The sequence below is a fragment of the Nuphar pumila genome, chromosome 7 (genome assembly GCF_984573655.1).
Source record: "Nuphar pumila chromosome 7, dmNupPumi1.hap1.1, whole genome shotgun sequence".
NCBI lineage: Eukaryota > Viridiplantae > Streptophyta > Magnoliopsida > Nymphaeales > Nymphaeaceae > Nuphar > Nuphar pumila.
Window position 1 is genome coordinate 53,257,186 of NC_143255.1, and position 22,686 is coordinate 53,279,871.

The following is a 22,686-nucleotide window of genomic DNA, read 5'->3' on the forward strand; positions in this document are numbered from 1 at the left end:
CCTGTAACTTTTTTGTCTTGAGTTAAAACCGAAAACCCCTCTAGAGTTCCAAAACCAAAACAGAAGTACTATGCAGACCGGAACAACCGAATAGTTTATCTTTCAAATCATGTTTCGACCTAAAAATAAAAGATTTCAAAAAATATAAAAAAGAATAAAAGAACTAGACAAAAATATCTTTTAATGATATCTAAATTACTGGAAAATGATGAACGAGTGTTGAGATATATCCTCGACAATACTCCTAAAAAAGAAGATTAACAGGCACGGTTGTGCCAAGCCCAATTATTATATGTTATTTTTTTGCCACTTGCACCGAAAATCCAAAAAAATAATAAAATGGGCAGACAGATCAGCGTGTTAGCTTTTCAAGACCACCTTGATCTGATGAGCAGTTTAAGCGAAATGTCCTATGAAAGATAGAGTTTTAGATTGTTTGAAGCCTCTAACTAAAAGATAGATTCATATGATTTTTTTTTGTAGACCTCACGAATTTCGCATAAAATATAGGGAAAAATAACTAATATTTTATAGAATGAGAAAGTTCGCATATATTTCATGTGAGAATGAGAAAATTTACACATTTTATGTGAATATGAGAAAGTTCACATATATTTTATATAAATATAAGAAAACCTGTATATTTTATGCATACTTCATGTGGTCTTATTCATAAAAATATATGTGAACTTCCTCATTCATGCATAAAATATATGAGGATCTCCTCATCTTCGCAAACATTGGTTATTTTTTTCTTATATTTTATGGAGACTTTGTGAGGTCTCCAAAAAAATTGTGTGAATCTAAAGTGTAATAAAGTCGAAAACTCTATCTTTTCTCAAGCATTTCTTCCAAATTGCTTATCAGATTAAGGTGATATTGATGACATTGAAAAGCTAAAGTGTCAATCTATATGTTCTTGTTTTAAAATTTTTGGCATAGGTGTTTAGAAAATAACATAGAATAATAAGGTTTGGTGCAATTGTGTTTATTCAATCTTTTTTTTGGAACGTTGTCAATGATGTATCTCAGCACTCGTTCGTTGTTTTTCAATGATTCAAATATCGTTGGAAATGTATTTTTGTCTGATTTCTTTATTCTTTTCTGTGTTTCTTCGAAATCCTTTAATTTTTGGGGTCAAAAATCAATAGTAAAATCTGTTATATAGAAAATTTGCATATCATGAAGAAGTTATTTTGAGGCACAATATTTAAGATTTTGGTCATGGGGCATATTTTGGCAAATAGTGAGATTTTTTGAGAAATGCATCACTTTTGTCGTTTTTTGAATAATATTTAAGGATCAACCTAAACCTGACCCAAGCAATACAGGCTGGGTTTGATTTATGATTTGTGCTGGGTACCCTACCCGACTCAGCTTTTTTGTGTGATACCTGATCCAAACCGAGTGTTTTATATGTATTTTAGTAAAAATGGACTTGTGAAATAATACGTATCCGGGTTTTGGATTTTGTTTTAATAGTGGTAAAACCTGAACCCAACATTTTGTTACTTGGGCTGGTTCGGGTACACCTTGATCCGTTGACAGCCTGGTCCAGACGTAAACGTCGCGGATGCTGCTGTTGAGCCAAAAGGACACTGCAAGTTTACCTTCGTGTCGTGTCCCCTTGTATAGTTTAGTTCTAAATTCTAATAATAAATTTCAGAAGGGGTGCCGTCTCCTTTCGTCGTATCTATGTGAATCATGTCCTAACAGAGGGACGCTGGTTTGCGGGGCTAAAGCTTTAGAACAGAGAGGGTAGGGGCGGTGTGGTTTCGCTTTCTTCCTTCCTTCTCGGCGATGGCTAAGCTGTCCGGCATGCAGAAGCAGGTGCTCGGCCTCTACCGGGGGTTGCTGCGGGCGGCGCGATCGAAGGACACCGAGGAGCGACGGAGGATCGAGGCCATCGTCTCGGCGGAGTTTCGGCGAAACTCATCGTTCATCGACCGGAAGGACTTCCTCTACATCGAGTACCTTCTCCGGAGGGGGAGGAAGCAGCTGGATCAGCTCAGGAGCCCCCAAACACTAGGTTTGTCGTCGCTCCGTATCGATTAAAAGAAAAAACTGTAATTTGACCCTTTTTCCACTTTTTTATTTTGATGTGTATCTTAATTCCTCTTAAAATTTGGGATTTTGTTAGTCTGAGTATCCCAATTATGCACAATAAATTGTTCGAATGTTGTATCTATGGATAACAATGTCTGTTCGATTGTTAGGAACGGTTCAAAACCCTAATTTTTTGGGTGATGAATGAAATTTGCAGCTAAAAGCCCTAATTTTTTGGGATGATCAATGAAATTGCAGTTCAAAGCTCTAGCTTTTTGGCATTGATGATGAAATTTTGATCGCTTACTGCGAATTACGTTGCAACTATCAGCATCTGATATGCAATTTGGAGCTTAAGAAGTTGTTTGCTTATAGATTCATCCGTAGAATGTTTGGTTTTTAACCTCTAAGAATTGATTAACACTTAATTCATCGATTGGCGATTCTTGGATTGTCAGGGTATACCAAAATTAACTTCATAGCGTGAAGTTAATTTTCCATGTCATCTGCCAGAATTGCAGAATAGAATGCATGATTTGGGTCATGTAGAAGGAGTGGTAGGATCTTGGTAGTTATGCATGTTGAGATATAAGATTCTAGGATCCGTAGGGCTTTTAGGGGAATGCTTTGTAAGTGTTCTGCCAAGACATTTAGAATAGTTGGAAGCAAAAAATCCCAACTGATATGAATGGTTGGTATGGTTTGAACTTTGAAGACTTAATTAGACATGTAAAGGATTTAACTGATGGAGGCTAGCCTTTTCAATCCTTTGTTTTATTGTATTATTATTGATATAGGATTGCTCACTACATACATATGACATCAAACCTCTGCAAGAAATCTTCCTTGAGGAGCTTATGTAAAAACTTTATAATGGCATCTATTGGAATATGGCCCACACAATGTCCCGAGGAGATCCCAATATAGTGAATATGTGAGAATATCTTTTCTTTCTTTAGGTTTTCATTAGCATGGCAAAATTTATCTCGAGTAGTGCACAACGGTTTCCAGCCTTAGATCTGGCAAAGCTGGCTCAATGGCAGGCTCGTGCTTCTTTTGAGTAAGATTTCCATCTCAGGCTACCATCTCTTCATTGGCATTCCCGTATCTGTCCAACCTTGATATGCTACCTCTCCACTGTCAATCTGAACTGGAAGCTTTCCTTCAACATTTTTTTCCCAATTGGATTGACGATCAATGGAAAAGGTTTTAGAACATCCTTGTTGGACTTGAACTATATGCATGTACTGGCTAGCATAATTTAGTTACTCAAAAGAAATGTTTTAGAAATGTCCATCTAGCAGCTCTCCAAAAAGGAAAATTTGTTCAGATAATGAACCTTGGGGATATAAGATTTGGTATACAGGAATAAATAGGAATAGGGATTGAGTAGGGATTGTTATTAGTCGTGAGTTTATAGATAATGTAGTTGAGGTCCATAGAAAGGGTGATAGGATTTTACTTATTAAATTAGTATTAGGTACGGATATTATTAATATTATTAGTGTTTATGCACCTCAAGTAGGTTTAGATGATTCCATTAAGCATCAAATTTGGAAAGATTTAGATGGAGTAGTACAAGAGATATCTTATGGAGAAAAGCTTTTCATCGACGGTGACCTTAATGGACATATAGGCATTAGTAGGAATGGATTTGAGAGTATTCATGGAGGCTATGGTATAGGAGAAAGAAATGAAAGTGGAGAAAGGATTTTATATTTTGGTTTGTCCTATGATATGATCTTAGCAAACACTTGGTTTAGGAAGAAGGAGTCTCACCTAGTAACATTTAAAAGTGGGGTTAATACGGGTCAGATAGATTTTTTCCTACGTAAAAAGAGAGATAGGGGTTGTTGCATCGATTGTAAGGTTATATCGGGAGAAAATATAGCTAAACAACATATAGTCTTAATTTTAGATCTTAGAATTAGAAAATGTCGCAAAAGAGATAGATATAGGATAGATCCTAGAATTAAGTGGTGGGCACTAAAATGAACTAAACAATGAATGTTTGTAGAGTAGGTAGTTAAGGAAGCTGATTGGTGTCTCGAAGAGGATTCAAAATCAATGTGGAATAAGATAGCAGGTGGCATGAGAAAGGTGGCTAAGGAGGTATTGGGTGAGTCTAAAGGCGGTGCACTGATAGGTAAGAATACATCATGGTGGAACGAGGATGTCAAATTAGCTATTAAGGTTAAAAGAGAGTGTTATAGAAATTTAAGTAAGAGTTGTGATAATGAGAATTTGGAGAAGTATATGATAGCAAAGAAGTACGCTAAAAAAATAGTTTGAAACGCGAGGGATAAGGTATATAAAGAGGTTTATGACAAGTTGGATACCAAAGAGGGCGAGAAGGATATTTATAGGCTTGCAAAGATGAAAGATAGGAAATCGAGGGATCTGGGTATGGTTAGATATATCAAAAATAAAATGCAAAGGGTTTTAGTCAAAGATGAGGATATTAAGGAGAGATAGAAATATTATTTTGATACGCTATTTAATGGAAGTCATGCTCAGGATCTTGGAGACTTCTCCATTCCTTTTCATAAGATGAATCGTGACTTCTTGTGCAAGATTCAAAAGAAAGAAATTGCAGAGGTTTTGAAGAAAATGAAATCAAGAAGGGTAGTTGGCCTAGATGATATACCTATCGACGCTTGAAAATGCTTGGGTGAGAAAGGTTTAGAATGGTTGACAAATCTTTTTAACAAGATTTGGCGGACAAATAAGATGCCTAATGAGTGGAGGAAGAGTACATTGGTGCCTTTATATAAGAATAAGAGTGATATACAAGATTGCACAAACTATCGTGGTATAAAACTCAAAGTCATACTATGAAACTTTGGGAGAGGGTGATTAAGTATAGGTGAGGAAGGTTATCATGATATCGGAGAATCAATTTAGTTTTATACCTGGAAGATCAACTATGAAAGCTATACATCTTCTTAGACAACTTATTGAGAGATATAGAAAGAGGAACAAAGATTTGCATATAGTTTTTATTGATTTGGAGAAGGCATATGATAGAGTACCTAGGGATGTTCTCTGGTGGACAATGATGAAGAAAGGTGTTTCTCTCAAGTACATTAGTACAATTAAAGATATGTACGAAGGAGTAGTAACCAATGACCGCACTTGTGGAGGGCTGACAACCAATTGTCCTATAACTGTTGGGTTACATCAAGGATCTGCATTAAGCACTTTCCTATTTGCTATAGTGATGGGTGAGCTTACGAGATCAATTCAAGAAAATGTGCCGTGGTGTATGTTGTTTGCTGATGATATTGTTTTGATTGATGAGTCTAGAACTGAGGTTAATGCTAAGTTAGAATTATGGAGACAAACATTGGAAGCAAGAGGTTTTAAGTTGAGTAAGAGTAAGACAAAATATATGGAATGTCGGTTTAGTAAGCAACGAAGTAGTGATGAGAGTGTAGTGAAGCTTGGTGCGTAAGAAATACCGGTGGATGACTGTTTCAAATATTTGGGATCTATCATTCAAAAGTATGGAGAATTGATGGAGATGTAAATCATAGGATAAAAGTTGGGTGGATGAAATGGAAAAGTGCAACTGGAGTGTTGTGCGATCGTAGAATGTCATTGCGGTTGAAGGAAAAGTTTTATAAGACGACAATTTGTTGGGCTACCAAGAGACATCATATTCAAAAAATGAGTGTAGCTGAGATGCGTATGCTTAGATGGATGTGTGAAAATACAATAAAAGATAAGATTCAAAACGAGGAGATATGTAAGAAGGTAGGTGTTGCATCCATTGAAAGTAAGATGAGAGAGAATCGTTTACGGTGGTTTGGACATATTCGGCAAAGGCCTAATGATGCTCCAGTTAGAAGGATGGAGAAATGAAAAAATATATTAGTTAAAAGAGGTCGGGGTAGGCCTAAGAAGACTTGGATGGAGATGATAGGAAAGGATATGAATGCTTTGAACCTCAAGGACATGGCATTGGATAAAAATGATTGGAGGAGAAGGATTCATGTGGAAGACTCAGAATGATTTTCTTTTTTGGTTCATATCGCTGACCCCAATTGTTTTGGGATGAAGGCGTAGTTGTTGTTTGTTGTTGTATAATGAACAATATTTCAGTGGTCCTATTTTAGGTAGGATTCTGCCAATCGAGTTCAAGATATCTTTTTGAGGTGGAAATGTCCATCATCTAGCAGCTCTCCAAAAAGGAAAATTTGTTCAGATAATGAACAATATTTCTGTGGTGCAATTTCAGGTAGGATCCTGACAATCGAGTTTAAGAGAATTATCTTTTTGAGGTGGACAACATAATTTGTAATAAGTTATAAAAGGAAATCTAGCCATTTTTGTTGTCTCTGATTTCACAGTGCTGGCTAGGATACTCCATGGGACTTGTTAAGCTAATACATGCATACTCTTATAAGTCATTTGTTATATTCTAGAATAATAGCTCAAATAGAAGAACTTCTAAGGCTTGTTTTAAACATATTTTGGTTATTCTTTTCATTTTCCTATTTGTTGTCACATGGCGGGAGCTGATGATGCACCAACTGCTTCTGATCAGACCAGTCACTTGTCTCAAAAATAGACATGATGGAACATGATCACTCTCATCCATGCATGAAAAATATTTACCAAGTCAAGACTCGATATCACTGAAAAGTTAAAGTATAGTCATATATCAATGACAAATAATAACAGGAAAAACTAAATTACAGACAAAATAAAACATAAAAATTGTGACCAATATTGCCGTGCCAAATATACATTTGAAATATGCTAAACATCACCATCAAGTTAGAAGACTAACAAGTTCTAAAGTTCTCTTCAAGCTGACACCTTCACTTTAGCGTTCTCTCGTTATTTCTCCAACATAAGCAACCTGGAAGAAGTTATATTACACATTTGCACGAGTTCTTTCCTAAAATATGTTTCTGAATTTGATGAGCGCACAAAGCGAAACTAGATCTCCACTTTTACAGGTTTTCTCTTCATTTGAAGTCATTAGCAGGGTAAAGATACATGCAGTATTTTACTTAATTGTGGAGAAGTCGATTAACAAAAGTATGCATGCAGAACTAGAAGAGTGTGTACCTTATTAAATCAAATGATTTGAATGCCTTTTGGTTTTCTGATATGCTAAAAATCATCAGCAAGTTAGGAGACTAACAAGTTCTTAAGTTCTCTTCTACCTGACACCTTCACTTTTGGCGCTCTCATTATTTCTCCAACATAAGCAACCTGGAAGAAGTTACATTACTCATTTGCATGGCTTCTTTTCTGAAATATGTTTCTGCATTCGATGAGCGCACAAAGAAAGACTGGTATTAGTATTATGAAGATAATCTAACCTAATTCTTAAAGCTAAGTTGGTTAAGTCATGATTTGAAATTGCAGACATAAAATGAGAAATGAGAAAATTAAGGAAAATATATATGCTTCACTTCAGCCATACAGTCCTGGGTTGCTGTGTCTTGATTGATGCACAGGTAAACCCTGATAGTTGTGGGCATGGTCAAGTGGCTTCTGAGTTGACTCATTCAGTACCTTCTCCAAGTTCCACAAGGATGGACTCAAACTCTGATATAGGGAAGGACCCTATACATTCCCAAGCAAGTATTATGTATTTCAAGTTCTCAATATTCAAAATGCTCTTAGGGCCATCGGAGCATGCCTATCTGTGCACTTAAAGGTGTCAAAGATCCATAAGAATGGTTGTGTACTTGCTGATGAGAAAGTCAAAATAGTGATCACTGTGTTTCTAAAGTTTGAAGCACAAATTAAGGGGCATTTGTTACACTCCTGATGCAACTTTTTCAATAAAGTATTTTTAAAAGATATTTTCAATAAAAATGTTTGTGCAAACCATGCATCAAATAATAAAAAATCGGTCCACACTAGTGGTGAAGTCGAACTCAAGAAACGAGAAAAATACTTTGTATTCTACAAATAACTAAGATACTCTTTAATGCTTTAAAAATAAAAAATTAATTAATTAACTAAATAAGAGTACGACCCTCCGCAAATGGCCTAAACAAATAAAAATAAAGTACCTTATTACAAATTCAAATTGAATTGAATTAAATAAAATAAAAGTGTAATCTAAAAAAATAAGAAAAAGTCTTTAGTGCTTCGAACTTCTTGTCCCTCTTTCTTGTTTTCTTAAACTTTTGCTTTTTTTATTTTCTTAAGGCTCCCTGAGGGGCTTTCTGAGGGCCGAAGGACTTTTTGAGGAAACCTTCTAGGGACCTCAAAGAGCTCTTCGGGAGTACTTCAAGGGCTCACCGCATGTCTAAACACTTTTCTGCAAAAATCAAAAAATGAAACGCAAAACAAAACACAAAAATTCACAGAAATCTAATGTTACTTTCAGCTAAAAATCACAAAATCATAAATTAAACTAACATGAAATAAACTAACTACATGAAACAATTATGAACTAACTAATAACAAACTAAAGTGCTAAAAGATGGAATAGCAAAATTAAAGTGCTAAAAGACGAAATAGCAAAAGTAACTAATTATCAATCAAGAAAAGGTGCTAACCGTACAACAAGAATATAACTAATAAAAGATCTAACAATTCAATTAATACTTGTTGTACGTAAGTAACCAATAAACTAACAACAAAATCTGAAATAAAAATGAAAGCTAACTTATGCTATCTACTAATAACTAATTAATAAAGAATTAAAAGAAATAACACAAGAACCAACTAATGTATATTAAACTAACTAAATTCAAGAATCAAGAAACGTCTAACCAACTACTTAATTAGAATGGTAACTAACTAAACGTGCTGGACTGAATTCAATCTAACTAATAACAAGCTGAAATAACTAAATGCTATATACTCTAATCAACAATGAATTAAAAGAAGAAAACAATGATCGACTAAATAATTAATTCTAAACTAATTCTTTAACAAACTAATCTAAGTTAATCTAATGAAATTGAACTAGTTGCTGATATAATTACTGTAAAACGAAAATAAAACGTGAATCAAAATGACTGATTAACATAATAATTAAAACTATCTAAATCGGCTAGATTAATCTATTCAACTAAAAATGATGATTGAGAATTTAAACTATTTAATTTCTAATCTAAATAATGAAATCAAAGTTCTGGAACGAAAAGACAGAGATTTAACTAATTAAAAGCAAGAAATTAGCTTATTCTAGACCGTTGAAATAAAAAGAATTAAAATAATCAATTAATCTACCTATCGATTAACTTATTCTATTAAAATTAAATGTTATCGATGATTAAAATTGATTAAAATTATTCTAACATGCTAAAAAATTATAAAAAACACGCTTCAACCAAGTAAGAACCAATCTATTAACAAAAAATACACGAAACTATTATAAAAAATGAAAAGAATCAAAATTTATTATAAAAACCTAAATCGGCTAATTAAAGAAACCTAAATTAATTAATCCAATTAATTACCAAATAATGATAACTTAATCTAAACTAAATTTAATCTAGATTTGAACCTAAACTGAAGCAGAATTCAACAAAATATTAGAAACTTCTATGTTAGAACTATCGTTTGGAATAAAATAATCTTATTCTATGCGCAAACCAAGAAAAATGGCTAAACTAGATTAAACTATATATATTTTTATTTTTATATTTTTAGATGTTGAATCTAAACCAATCTAATCTAAATATGATGAATATGCAATGATCAAACGAAACTACATGCAATGATATGATTTATGATATGTGAAAACTAAAACTACGGTGAAATGGGGGAGAAGAAGTAAACCGTCAGATTTACCTCCAACAGATGGGTTGACAAGAAGAAGATGGTATTTTTTTGCTGCAATCAAACAAACTCTGCTCTCTCCAATATAGAGGATGCGAGGAACCAATGACGATGGGTTTAGAAGAATGATTGAAAAGCATAAGAAGCTAGAAGAAAGAGGTAGGCAACCGGTCGATCGAAAAAGGGGGAGAAAGGAAGAAGGGGAGGCAGAGAGGAAAGAGAGAGACATGGCGCAGGATATAGAGTCAGAAAAAACGTAGGCTACTTCTAAAAATTAGTATTTATACTAAAAATTAGGTCAAAATACTATTTTCTATGAAAGTCCAAAAAAAAATAGAAATTTCAAAACAAGTCTTCCTCAAAAATGTATTTTTTAAAAGAGGGTTTTCCTAAACTAATTAAAATTAGTAATTACTCTCCTAATCTAATTAAACTATAAATTAAAAACTTCTAAATTAAATAAAACACTGAAAAATGTAGGGCAAGCTTTGAAATTGGTGATTTTTTTATATTTTCAATTTCGATGTAGTTTCTCGAAACTAATGATAAAAATGAGTTTTTAATACGATTTTTTTATTAATCATGCATAAAATAAGATGAATAAATGTAAAATATATGCATGATCAAATTCTCTCATGTTTATCGTTTGCTTGTCCTCGAGCAAACTGAAGCAAAAAGCAAAAATAGCAAATTAATCAAGACAAAAGCCTAACTCACTTTCATAGGAATCACGGTTGTATTTAGCATATGCAATAAGCCATTTAAACCCCTGGGTTACCCTGGTGGACGAGTAAGGTCTCGTGAGGATTTATAGTGATGCTACCCATAAACATCTCTGTCATATATGCATAAAGATTTCAATTCAAGAAGCATTAGGCAATTGCGGAGTTTGTTTTCACAAATATTTGATGTCATTACACTTTCAAAACATACTTAGAGTCTTTTATATGCCACCATAGAGTAAAAGTCTCTCTTCTACTTTTTCTAAGAAAACCATAATCATTTATGCTTTATTCTCAGAAGATCAAATATATGCATGTCGTTATTTACTTATCTTCACTCATATGTTTTTTGCACAGGTTTTCTCAATACTTATTCCTAAGCAATAAACTTTTTCTTTTATGTTTTTTTTTTCTTTTTTCAGATTTTTTATTTTTCTATATTTTTTTCTTTCTTTTTGTTGAGCACTATATCAAATTTTCAGTTTTTGTGACCCGTGTAACGAGCTTTGGGTCAGTGACTCTCAGGTTAGACGATCTTAGGGCACTAGATATAAAGTATCCTTCAGACTTAATTGCTCGAGTCACTAGACCTTTCATTTTCATAGTTTTACGTATAATTTACTTCTTGTCATGTGTAATGTCAACATCTATTAGGCTCTCTATAAAGTTCATGTAACGGGCTTTCGGGTCGGTGGCTCTCAAACTAGATGACTTTAAGGCACAAGGTGTAAACACCCCTCAGACTCTACTTGCTCGAACAAAATAGGCCATAGATATCAACTTAGACAAAGAAGTGACTTTCTTATCCTTTTTGATAGGAGAATCAAACACTTCAACATGTGTCTGAGCCCAGCTACTAGGGTATACAAAGAGCTCAAACAACTAAACGTATATTCTTTTTCACTTTTGAGCTTTTTTTTAATGTTGTTTATTTGCTTAGTTTTTCAAAAATAAAATTGTGCATATTCATACTTATGATTCAAAATAAACTCTAACATGTATCTATCGCTATTTTTTTGAAATCCACATAAATAACCATATTTTTTTAGATCAGTGTCAGAAAAAAAAAATTGTGGGGATAAAAAATTCTCTAAAAATATTAGATTATGTAAAGCATTCATATAGGGTCAAACTCATTCCTTAAAAGCCCAATTTTTATGAGTTTTCATCAATGTGCATATAGATAGAAAAAGATTTGGGTGTGCAAACTACACCCTCCCTCATGCTTGAATGACATTGTCCTCTGTGGCACTACCTCATACTTGCATGAAACTATATGAATGCACATGAGAAACAGAAAATATAAGAGAAAAGTAATAGAAGTCACTGAATCTATATTGTGGAATTTTACCTGATGTTGCATTGTACTGGCTTTGCAGAGATTTCACCTGTCTCAATGTATAAAACTTACAAAAGATATGCACAAAATATAATGCATACATGATCTCACATGCATGCTCATGAACAAAGAAATAAACAAACGTATTCTAAGACAACTATGAAAGAACCAAAAAATCTAATCCTAAAAATACAACATACAAACCCTGTATACCACCTCACTCATCAATGAGGTCAATGACCTTGATGTCCTGACTAACCACAGTATCAAAAATATAGAGCTTCAACCATTGCCCATTGACCTTGAACATGTCGCTCATTCCAGGGTCCAAAATCTCAATAGCACCATGCGAAAAAACTCTTTTGACTATGAATGAGTCATCCCACCCAGACTTTAGCTTCCCTGAAAAAAGATGGAGTCATGAATTATAAAGTCAAACCCTCTGCTTAGGCTTGAACGGTTTTCACACTATGTGCTTATCATGAAAATGCTTGGTCTGAGCCTTGTAGATTTTGGCACTCTCATACGCATCATTTCACAACTCCTCAAGCTCACTCATTTGCAATCTTCTCTCTACGCCAGCTTGGGTCATATCAAAATTGAACTTTTTGATTGCCCAATACGCCTTATGCTCCAACTCAACAAGGAGATGATGTGGCTTCCCAAAAATCAATTGGTATGGGAACATGCCAATCAGAGTCTTGAAAGTAGTCCTATATGCCCATAAGGCATCATTAAGGCACTGGGAGCAGTCCTTGCGATCTGGCCAGACTGTCTTTTCAAGAATTTGCTTGATCTTCCTATTGGAGACCTCGACCTGGCCACTCATCAGCGGATGGTATGGTATAAAAATTTAGTGATGTACTGAATACTTTCTGAGTAAAAAAGCAACCTGCACATTTCGAAAATACGTACCGCCATCACTAATCATCGCTCTCAAAACACCAAACCTATTGAAGATATTATGCTTGATCAATCAAAGCACCTCTTTATGATCATTGGTTCGGCTGGCTACGACCTCAACCCACTTAGAGACATAATTAACCCTCACTAAGATGTATACAAAGCCAATCGATGGTAGAAAGGGGCTCTTTAAATCGATGCTCTAGACATCAAAAATCTCAATGACAAGAATGGGCGAAAGGGGCATCATATGATTCTTGAAAATGCTATTTGTCTATTGGCAGCGTAGGCATCTCCTATAAAAATCATGAGCATCTCTATGAAGTGTCGACCACAAAAATCCAGAGTAGAAGACATTTATGGTGGTCTTTCAGCTAGAAAAATGGCCTCCCTAGGCTAGGGAATGACAGAACTCTAGAATAGAATTAAACTCCTTCTTGAGGACGCACCTTTGAATCATCTGATTTAGGCATAATCGAAACAACTTAGGATCCTCCCAAAAATAATGTTTCACCTGTGACAAGAAGCGATCTCTTTCATTCCTTTTACAATATGCAAGAAACTCTCCGGTCACCAAAAAGTTGATGATATGCACTAACAAGGGCAGGCGCTTAACATGAAGAAGTTGCTCATCTGGGAAGGAATCATTAATTTGTCCCTGATCAGTGGATGCCTCCACAGTCAGTCTGGACAGATGATCTACTATAAGATTCTCACATTCATTCTTATCTCGAATATCGATATCAAATTCTTGTAGCAGAAAGATCCAATGGATGAGACACAATTTTGCATCCTTTTTACTCATCAAATACCGCAAGGCAGCATGATCAGAGTAAATAATGACTTTAGAGCCCAACAAATATGAACGAAACTTTTCAAGCACAAATACTACAGCTAACAGTTCCTTCTTCGTGGTCGTATAATTCATCTGCACATCAGAGAGGGTCTTGCTAGCGTAATAAATGACATGAGATCATCGTTCGATCTTCTGACCAAGAATGGCTCCAACCGCGTAATCAGATTCATCGCATATGATCTCAAAAAGCACTGATCAATAAGGAGAACAAAGGATGGGAGTTGTGGTAAGGGCCTCTTTCAGAGACAGAAATGCCTTCAGACAAGCATCATAAAAAATAAATGGTTGGCCTTTCGACAACAAGTTACATAACAGTCTAGAAATCCTACTAAAATCTTTGATGAACCATATATAAAAACCTGCATGCCCTAAGAATGAACGTATATGTTGTACAAAGGTCAGTGGAGATAATCTAGCAATTGACTTCACTTTGGCCTTATCGACCTCAATCCTTTTTTTGGACACAATATATCCAAGAATGATCCCCTACTGAACCTTAAAATGACACTTCTCTCAACTAAGCACGAGATTTGTCTCCATACAATGCTTAAGCACTCTCGATAACTTTTGGAGACAATCATCAAAGAAAGTGCCATAGACCAAAAAATTATCCATGTAAATCTCAAAGACGCCATTAACCATGTGGAAAAAGATTGCCATCATGCACCGCTTAAATATTGTTGGGGCATTGCAGAGCCCAAACAACTTTCTCTAAAATGCAAAGGTGTCATATGGACAGGTGAATGTCATCTTCTCCTGACCCTCGGGGTGAACGTCTACCTGATTGTATCCTGAATAACCATCTAGGAAACATAAATAATGATGGCCTGTGAGTCTATCCAAAATCTGATCGATGAACGACAACAGAATGTGATACTTCCTAGTTGCAATGTTCAACTTTTTGTAATCATGCACACTCGTCACCTCGTAGTAGTCCTCATGGAGATGTTTTCTTCTTTCTCATTGACCGTAAGGGTGAGCCCGAACTTCTTGGGGACAATCTGGGTGGGGCTCACCCATTGACTATCAGAGATGGGATAAATGATCTCTACGTTCAACCACTTGACTACTTTCTTCTTTACCACTTCCTTCATGTGGGGATTCAACCTCCTCTGCATCTCTCTTGAGGGCTTAGCACCCTCATCCATAATAATAATCTGATGCATGCAAAAGGAAGAGTTTATCCCCTTAAGAGCTGCCATCGACCATCCAATCGCCTTTTTATGCTCATGCATGACCTGCAAAAGTGACACTCCTTAGTGGCAGTCAGATCTGTTGAAATAATGACAACGAGAGTCTGATCCTTGCCTAAAAAGGCATACTTGAGCGAAGCCGGTAAGGGCTTTAAGTTCGGGTAGACTCTCAATGAAAGGTTGGGCAAACTTCTTTGCTAACTCAGAGAGTGGTTTGAAGTGCCAGACCCAATTCAGCTCACTAGACCGTCTATCAATCAATCCAAGACAATCTCTCGAGTGATTTAATGTCCAAACATGTTCTGCTTCTACGAGGTCCTGAATGAAATCAACCTCAAAGGAAGCCTTATCGCCTGTAGGGCCCATCGCAGCATAAAAAATGTTCAGTCTTATCTTTTGGTTGTCGAATGAAACATTCATTGTGCCTGTGTGGAAATTGATGCACACATTGGAGGTAGCCAGTAAGGGGCGACCTAAAATGATGTGGGTCTGTTGCATATCATTCACTCCCTCTATATCCAAGATGATAAAGTCGACAGGAAAGTAAAAGTCTTCCACCTTGACCAGATCATCTTCAAGAATCCCTCGCGGAACCTTGATCGATCTGTTTGCCAACTGCAGCGTCGTAGGTGTTGGTTTCATCTCTTTTAGTCCGAATTTATCATAAAAAAACTCTGATAAAATATTCACTTGCCCCAAGGGAACAAGGCACGCTCAACAGTGATGTCTTCAATGACACACGAAATAATGAGAGTCCCTGGGTCTTTGAGCTTAGGTGGGGTTTGGTGTTGTAGCACCACACTCACCTACTCAATCAGATAAATCTTCTTGGGCACATGAGACCTCAACTTTCTCTTTTGCGTATAAAGCTCCTTCAAAAACTTTGTGTAAGTAGGGACTTACTGGATGACATCTAGCAAGAGGAGGTTTATCTACATGTGCTTGAATATCTTAATTATCTCATACATGTTCACTCCCTGTCTGTCAAACGACTTTAATTTTTTTAACGCCTTAGGAAAGGGGGCTTTAGGGATATAGGACTTGGAAAGCTCAGATGGGGGATCCCTCTTGCTTTCCTAAGGTATGTTAGTAGGGACTGACTACTTTTCACTATGTCTCTCGCTTTCTTCTACAACCTCTCTTGATTGGTACTGCTTCTCACTCCTAAGGGTTATAACCACTTGAGCCTACTCTTGATGGGCATCTTCCATGTGCAGGCCATGCATCGACTCCTTCCCCTAGGGTTAACCAACGACTGGCTAGGTAATGCTCTCTCGCTTTGCCTGTTAAGCGCCTCAACGATCTGTTCCATCTGTGCCTCAAGTTTCGCAATGGAGTGTGTGTGGAAACTCAAATTCGCCTTGAGGTCCAGGAAGGCCTGCAATATCTTGTCCTCGAAGGACTGGCTATAAACAAGCTCCTGGGATGGAGGCTGACTATAGGAAGGTTGGGCTGGGGGGTAGCTGCATCTCTGAAAACCAGGCTCTTAACTGCCTTGTTTGAGTTGGTTCTGGGAAGGGATGAAGGGTTGGACTTATGGATTTATCTACGAGAAATTGAGATGGTTACGCCAACCCGAATTATAGGTATTGGAAAAAGGATTGAGTGCGAACTTGGTGAAACCTTGTGCCATTTGAGCTTGCTCCTGAACAAACTCAGGGTACTGTGGCATCATGGGTCTGTCAAAGACATGGTGTGTTGGGCTAGTACACAGCGCACACACCTGCATGGCTGGAGAGAGATTCGACAACAATTGTTCCAATTTCTGGGTCAGCAGGTTGACCTTATTATGTAACTCAAGGTTCATCACTAACTGGAAGATATCAGCCTTCTTGACTCCAACAGAGGTAGCTCTAGCCCTTTCAAATCGTGAAGCAAAAGCGTGATGCATCAAATTCTCACTCAGGGTCTCAAACATGGCCCATGTCTCATCCTCACTCTTCAGCATGAAAGTGGCCCCATAGGCAGCATAAACCATTTGACGGTTCTTCTCAGTCAACCCATTATAAAAATATTGCATCAGTTGCCAACAGGGTACCTGGTGGTGGGGATACTTTCAGAGAAGATCGTTCATCCTCTCTCACGTCTCATGAAATATTTCTTCCTCAATTTGTGAAAAGCTGGTGATGGCTTTTCGATATTGGTTCTTCTTACTAATCAGGAAGTATTTCTTGAGGAACTCTCTTTGCATGTATTCTCAAGTGATAATCTAAACTATATCTAAGGCCTTCAACCAATGCTTAGCTTTATTTTTTAGAGAGAAATGAAACAACGTCAATCTTAACACATCATTCCCAAAATTATTTATCTGCACTATGGAGCAGATCTCAAGAAACTCATTGAGGTGGCGGTATGGGTCCTGCTTGCTAAAGCCATAAAAAGTGGGTAGCATTTGAATGACATTGGCCTTGATTTGAAAATGGTTTACTCCTACATCAGGTCTCATGATGCAAGAAACGTGAGTGTAAGCATTAGGGATAAAGTACTCCTTGAGGGGATGGGTCAATTGTTGATCCTCAGCCATGGGGTCGGGTCTGCGATCTCTCCTAACGAGAGACTCAGGGTCCTCTAAAGTCTCCATAAGCTCAGGGTCAAGTGAGTGTCGCCCTTGCATGCACCTAAGGGTAGACTGGTGCAACAACCGTCCTAAGGAACTGGTTTTCTATCTACCTAATGCGCAAAGCGGCCAAACTACAACAAACTACAAAGCAGGCAAAGAAAAAGAAAACTAAAAAGCAGTAAACACACACCACTCACTTGCACCTAAACAAGTATTATGCAGAAAATCAAACTATAAGCACGACACCAATCGTGCACTGTCACCTCAAAAGGGGAAACCTAATAGGTCGGTTGTGCAGGAAAAGTAAACTGGTCTCTAGGGCTCACAAGCAACGTGGTTCTAAAAATCTTAAATACAAAAGCAAACTAGCAATCCTAATGAAGGAACAGGGAAAATAAACTAACAATCCTAAATAGTATGCAGAAAGAAAACTAGCAATCTGAGTAAAATGAGAACACACAAGAGGCAATAAACTGAATACTCGTATTTTAATCGTCGTTCCCCAATAATGGTACCAAAAATTTGATACAACTTTTTCAATAGAGTATTTTTAAAAGATATTTTCAATAAAAAAATTTATGCAAACCGTGCATCAAATAATAAAAAATCGGTCCACACTAGTGGTGAAGTCCGAGTCGAACTCAGGGAATGAAAAAAATACTTTGTATTCTACAAATAACTAAGCTACTCTTTATTGCCTTGAAAATAAAAAATTAATTAATTAACTAAATAAGAGTACGACCCCTATAGAGGGACTAAACAAATAAAAATAAAGTGCCTTATTACAAACTCAAATTGAATTAAATTAAATAAAATAAAAGCCTAATCTAAAAAAATAAGGAAAAGTCTTCAGTGCTTCAAACTTCTTGTCCGTCTTTCTTGTTTTTTTTAACTTTTGTTTTTTTTATTTCCTGAGGGGCTTTCTGAGGGCCTTTTGAGAAAACTTGTTAGGGACCTCAAAAGGCTCTTTAAGAGTACTTTCGAGAGCTCACCGTACATCTAAACGCTTCCCTGTAAAAATAAAAAAATGAAACACAAAACAAAACACAAAAACTCATAGAAATCTAATGTTAGTTTCAACTAAAAAACACAAAATCATGAATTAAACTAACGTGAAATAAACTAACTACATGAAACAATTATGAACTAACTAATATCAAACTAAAGTACTAAAAGACAAAATAGCAAAACTAACTAACTATCAATCAAGAAAAGGCGCTAACCGTATGACAAAAATCTAACTAATAAAAGATCTAATTATTCAATTAATAATCTAACTAATCAACATTTATTATACGTAAGTAACCAATAAACTAATAACAAAATCTGAAATAACAATGAAAGCTAACTTATGCTATCTACTAATAACTAATTAATAAAGAATTAAAAGAAATAACACAAGAACCGACTAATGTATATTAAACTAACTAAATTCAAGAATCAAGAAATGTCTAACCAACTACTTAATTAGATTGGTAACTAACTAAATGTTCAATCTAACTAATAACAAGCTGAAATAACTAAATGATCTCTACTCTAATCAACAATGAATTAAAAGAAGAAAACAATGGTTGGCTAAATAATTAATTCTAAACTAATTCTTTAACAAACTAACCTAAGTTAATCTAATGAAATTAAACTAGTTGTTGATCTAATTACTGTAAACAAAAATAAAACGTGAATCAAAATGACTGATTAACAGAATAATTAAAACTATCTAAATCGGCTAGATTATTCTATTCTACTAAAAATGATGGTTGAGAATTTAAACTATTTAATTTCTAATCTAAATAATGAAATCAAAGTTCTGGAACTAAAAGGCAAAGATTTAACTAATTAAAAGTAAGAAATTAGCTTATTCTAGACCGCTGAAATAAAAAGAATTAAAATAATCAATTTATTCTATTAAAATTAAATGTTATCGGCAATTAAAATTGATTAAAACTATTCTAACATGCTAAAAAATTATAAAAGCATGCTTCAACCAAGTAAGAACTAATCTATTAACAAGAAATATGTGAAACTATTACTGAAAATGAAAAGAATAAAAAATTATTATAAAAACCTAAATCGACTAATTAAAGAAACCTAAATTAATTAATCTAATTAATTACCCAATAACAAAAACTTAATCTAAACTAAATTTAATCTAGATCTGAACTTAAACTGAGGTAGAATTCAAGAAAATATCGGAAACTTCTATGTTAGAACTATCGATTGAAATAAAATAATCATATTCTATGCACAAACCAAGAAAAATGACTAAACTAGATTACGCTATATGTTTTTTTCTAAACCAATCTAATCCAAATATGATGAATGTGTAATGATCAAACAAAACTACATGCAATGGTATGATTTATGATATGTGAAAACTAAAATTACGGTGAAACGGAGGAGAAGAAGCAAACTGTGTGATTTACCTCTGACGGATGGGTTGAGAAGAAGAAGGTTTACCTCCGACAGAAGGGTTGAAAAGAAGAAGGCTTACTTTGGAGGAAAAGTGTTTCACCATGGGAGAGGTATGAACCCATTTTGGCAGGAAAGTTGTTCTTTTGCATTTATTATACAGGTCCCACCACATATTTTTCCTTAGCATGTTTGTTTCACCCTTTTTAGGAAAGAGGTCCTTTTTTCTATGAAAGAAAGCCTCTATTAAAATCCAGTGTTTTCACTGGTCGGGATTTTAAAATCCAGTTTTTCATAACTGGTCGGGATTTAAAATCCAGTTTTTCATAAGGGCTTAGATTCTAAGACCAAGGTCTTCTTATCCAAGACATGGTTCACATGAAATCCTAAATGTCTTAGAGGATAGATTGGTAGTTGTCATGAGCTAAAAGTGAAGGCCCTTGTGACATGATATAATTTACCTCAACACCGAAATGCCCGACCAGTTATGAAAAACTAGATATTGAAAATCCCGACCAGTGAAAACACTGGATTTTAAATCTCGACCAGTTATGAAAAAATGGATTTTGAAAATCCCGACCAGTGAAAACACTGGATTTTAAATCCCGACCAGTTTATGAAAAACTAGATTTTGAAAATCCCAACCAGTGAAAACACTGGATTTTAAATCCCGACCAGTTATAAGAAACTGGATTTTGAAAATCCCGACTAGTGAAAACACTGGATTTTAAATCCCGACCAATTATAAAAAACTGGATTTGAAAAATCCCGACCAGTGAAAACACTGGATTTTAAATCCCGACTAGTTATGAAAAACTGGATTTGAAAATCCCGACCAAAAACACTGGATTTTAAATCCCGACCAGTTTATGAAAAACTGGATTTTGAAAATCCCGACCAGTGAAAACACTGGATTTTAAATCCCGACCAGTTATGAGAAACTGGATTTTGAAAATCCCAATCAGTGAAAACACTGAATTTTAAATCTCGACCAGTTATGAAAAACTGGATTTTAAAATCCCGACCAGTGAAAACACTGGATTTTAAATCCTGACCAGTTATGAAAAATTGGATTTTGAAAATTCTGACCAGTGAAAACACTGGATTTTAAACCTCGACCAGTTATGAGAAACTGAATTTTAAAAATCCCGACCAGTGAAAACACTGGATTTTAAATCCTAACCAGTTATGAAAACTGGATTTAAAAATCCCGACCAGTGAAAACACTGGATTTTGAATCCCGGCCAGTTATGAGAAACTGGATTTTAAAAATCCCGACCAGTGAAAACACTGGATTTTTAAATCCCGACCAGTTATTTAAAACTGGATTTGATTAAAAAAGATTTTGAAGGTTTTGAAAATGATTGAAATTGAGAGATTATAACCCAAGGGTTGAGAAAATGATGAAATTTTGAAGATATTGCAACTCAGAGGTGGGGGAACTGATGAAATTGAGAGATTAAAGATCGAAAGGTTTGGAAATGATAGAATTGAGAAATTGCACCCTGAAGGTTTGATTTATGGAGGCGCAATAGCACAAGCGCATGCACACACAATCACATAAAGAGAGTGGATAGACAAGAAAACATAGAAGAAGGCAAGAAAGCAGACATCTATTAGCAAGTTAATGAGTACAGAGAGACCCATAAATCGCCTTATACTTGGGGGTTTTTAAGCTAAAGGTCATTAGATTCACTTAAAGAAGGCAAAAGAGGTAACTACATCAAGCAACAAAAGTAAAAAGTTTGGCAGTCTGAAACACTTTCCTCTGCCTAAGTTGACATTGTCCTTGGCGACAATCGTAGGTGGTACTCCTCCACAAGTTGATGGTGCTTTCACATGATGATTGCTTTCTCCCAAGTAGCTTCACTCTCTGGTGGACATTCTCATTGCACTAGGTACTTCACATAATCAAGATAATTGTTGGAGTGGTTGAGAATGACTTCTAGTTTTTTTCCTGGGATGCTAGCTATTGAAGGTGTGCGTTGCACTGAGATTTGCTATACTATGAATTTCCTTCATCTTCATGGAATGACTTTAGGTTGAACACATGGAAAACTGGATGCACCTGAAAGTCTGTTGGCAAATTCAACTTATATGCCAAGTTCTCAATATGCTTCGTGATGGTGAAGGGGTCTTCATATTTGTGAATGAGGCCTTGATGGTGACCCTAAAAGATAGCAATGCACTCAGGATAGAGCTTCACTAATGCCTTATCTCCAATGAAATAATAGTTGACACTTCTCATCCGCACATTTCTTCATGCGCTTTGTTGCCTTATTCAGATATACCTTCACCAACTCTGCCTGGTCCTACGAGTTTTTGACAAACTGGTATGTGTATGGCACTTTTCGACATCCACATGTAGGAAGAGAGTGAGGAGTCTGTGATTGTTGTCCCATTGCAACTTCAAACTGACTATAGCCAGATGACTAACTCTTTTGAAGATTGTAGCAGAATTGAGTGATATCAAGCAGGTCCACCCAATCCCACTGGTTAGCACTTACAAAGTCTTGAAGATACTCCTCTAGTATGTCATTGATTCGCTCTATCAGCCCATCACTTTGAGGACAGAAGCTGGTGTTGAAATGCAAATTTGTCCTTATCAATCAGAATACTTCACGCCAAAACTTTCTAGTGAAGTGAGCATCTCAATCACTGACAATGCTCTTTGGGATTCTCCAATATTTTACCATACTCTGCACGAACAACTTTGCAGTATCAATAGTTGAGCAGGTGATAGGGGCATGCACGAAGGTAGCATACTTCGAGAACTTGTCCATAACTACAAAAAATAAATTGCAACCCTGTCTTCAGCAGACTAACAATGAAGTCTATGGTGATGCACTCTCATAGACAACTCGGCATAGACAATGGCTCCAACAATCCTCTTGGTC

The 22,686-nt window shown here is 35.7% G+C and overlaps 1 protein-coding gene across 1 annotated transcript; it reads right to left on the reverse strand.

Annotated features, from left to right (window-relative positions):
• Positions 1–12,085: 12,085 nt before the first annotated feature.
• LOC149832270 (uncharacterized) lies at positions 12,086–12,697 on the reverse strand. The gene is made up of 2 exons (XM_090013209.1): positions 12,424–12,697; positions 12,086–12,270 (listed from the first exon to the last, which is right to left on the reverse strand). Exons 1-2 carry the CDS (start codon positions 12,695–12,697, stop codon positions 12,086–12,088), a joined length of 459 nt encoding a protein of 152 aa, XP_089869335.1.
• Positions 12,698–22,686: the final 9,989 nt, after the last annotated feature.

Coding starts and splice junctions, on each gene's coding strand:
- LOC149832270 (XM_090013209.1), bottom strand. CDS start 12,697: ATGAGTGGCCAGGTCGAGGTCTCCAATAGGAAGATCAAGCAAATTCTT. Junction 12,271..12,423: donor AGAGAGAAGATTGCAAATGA/GTGAGCTTGAGG, acceptor ATCTTTTTTCAG/GGAAGCTAAAGTCTGGGTGG.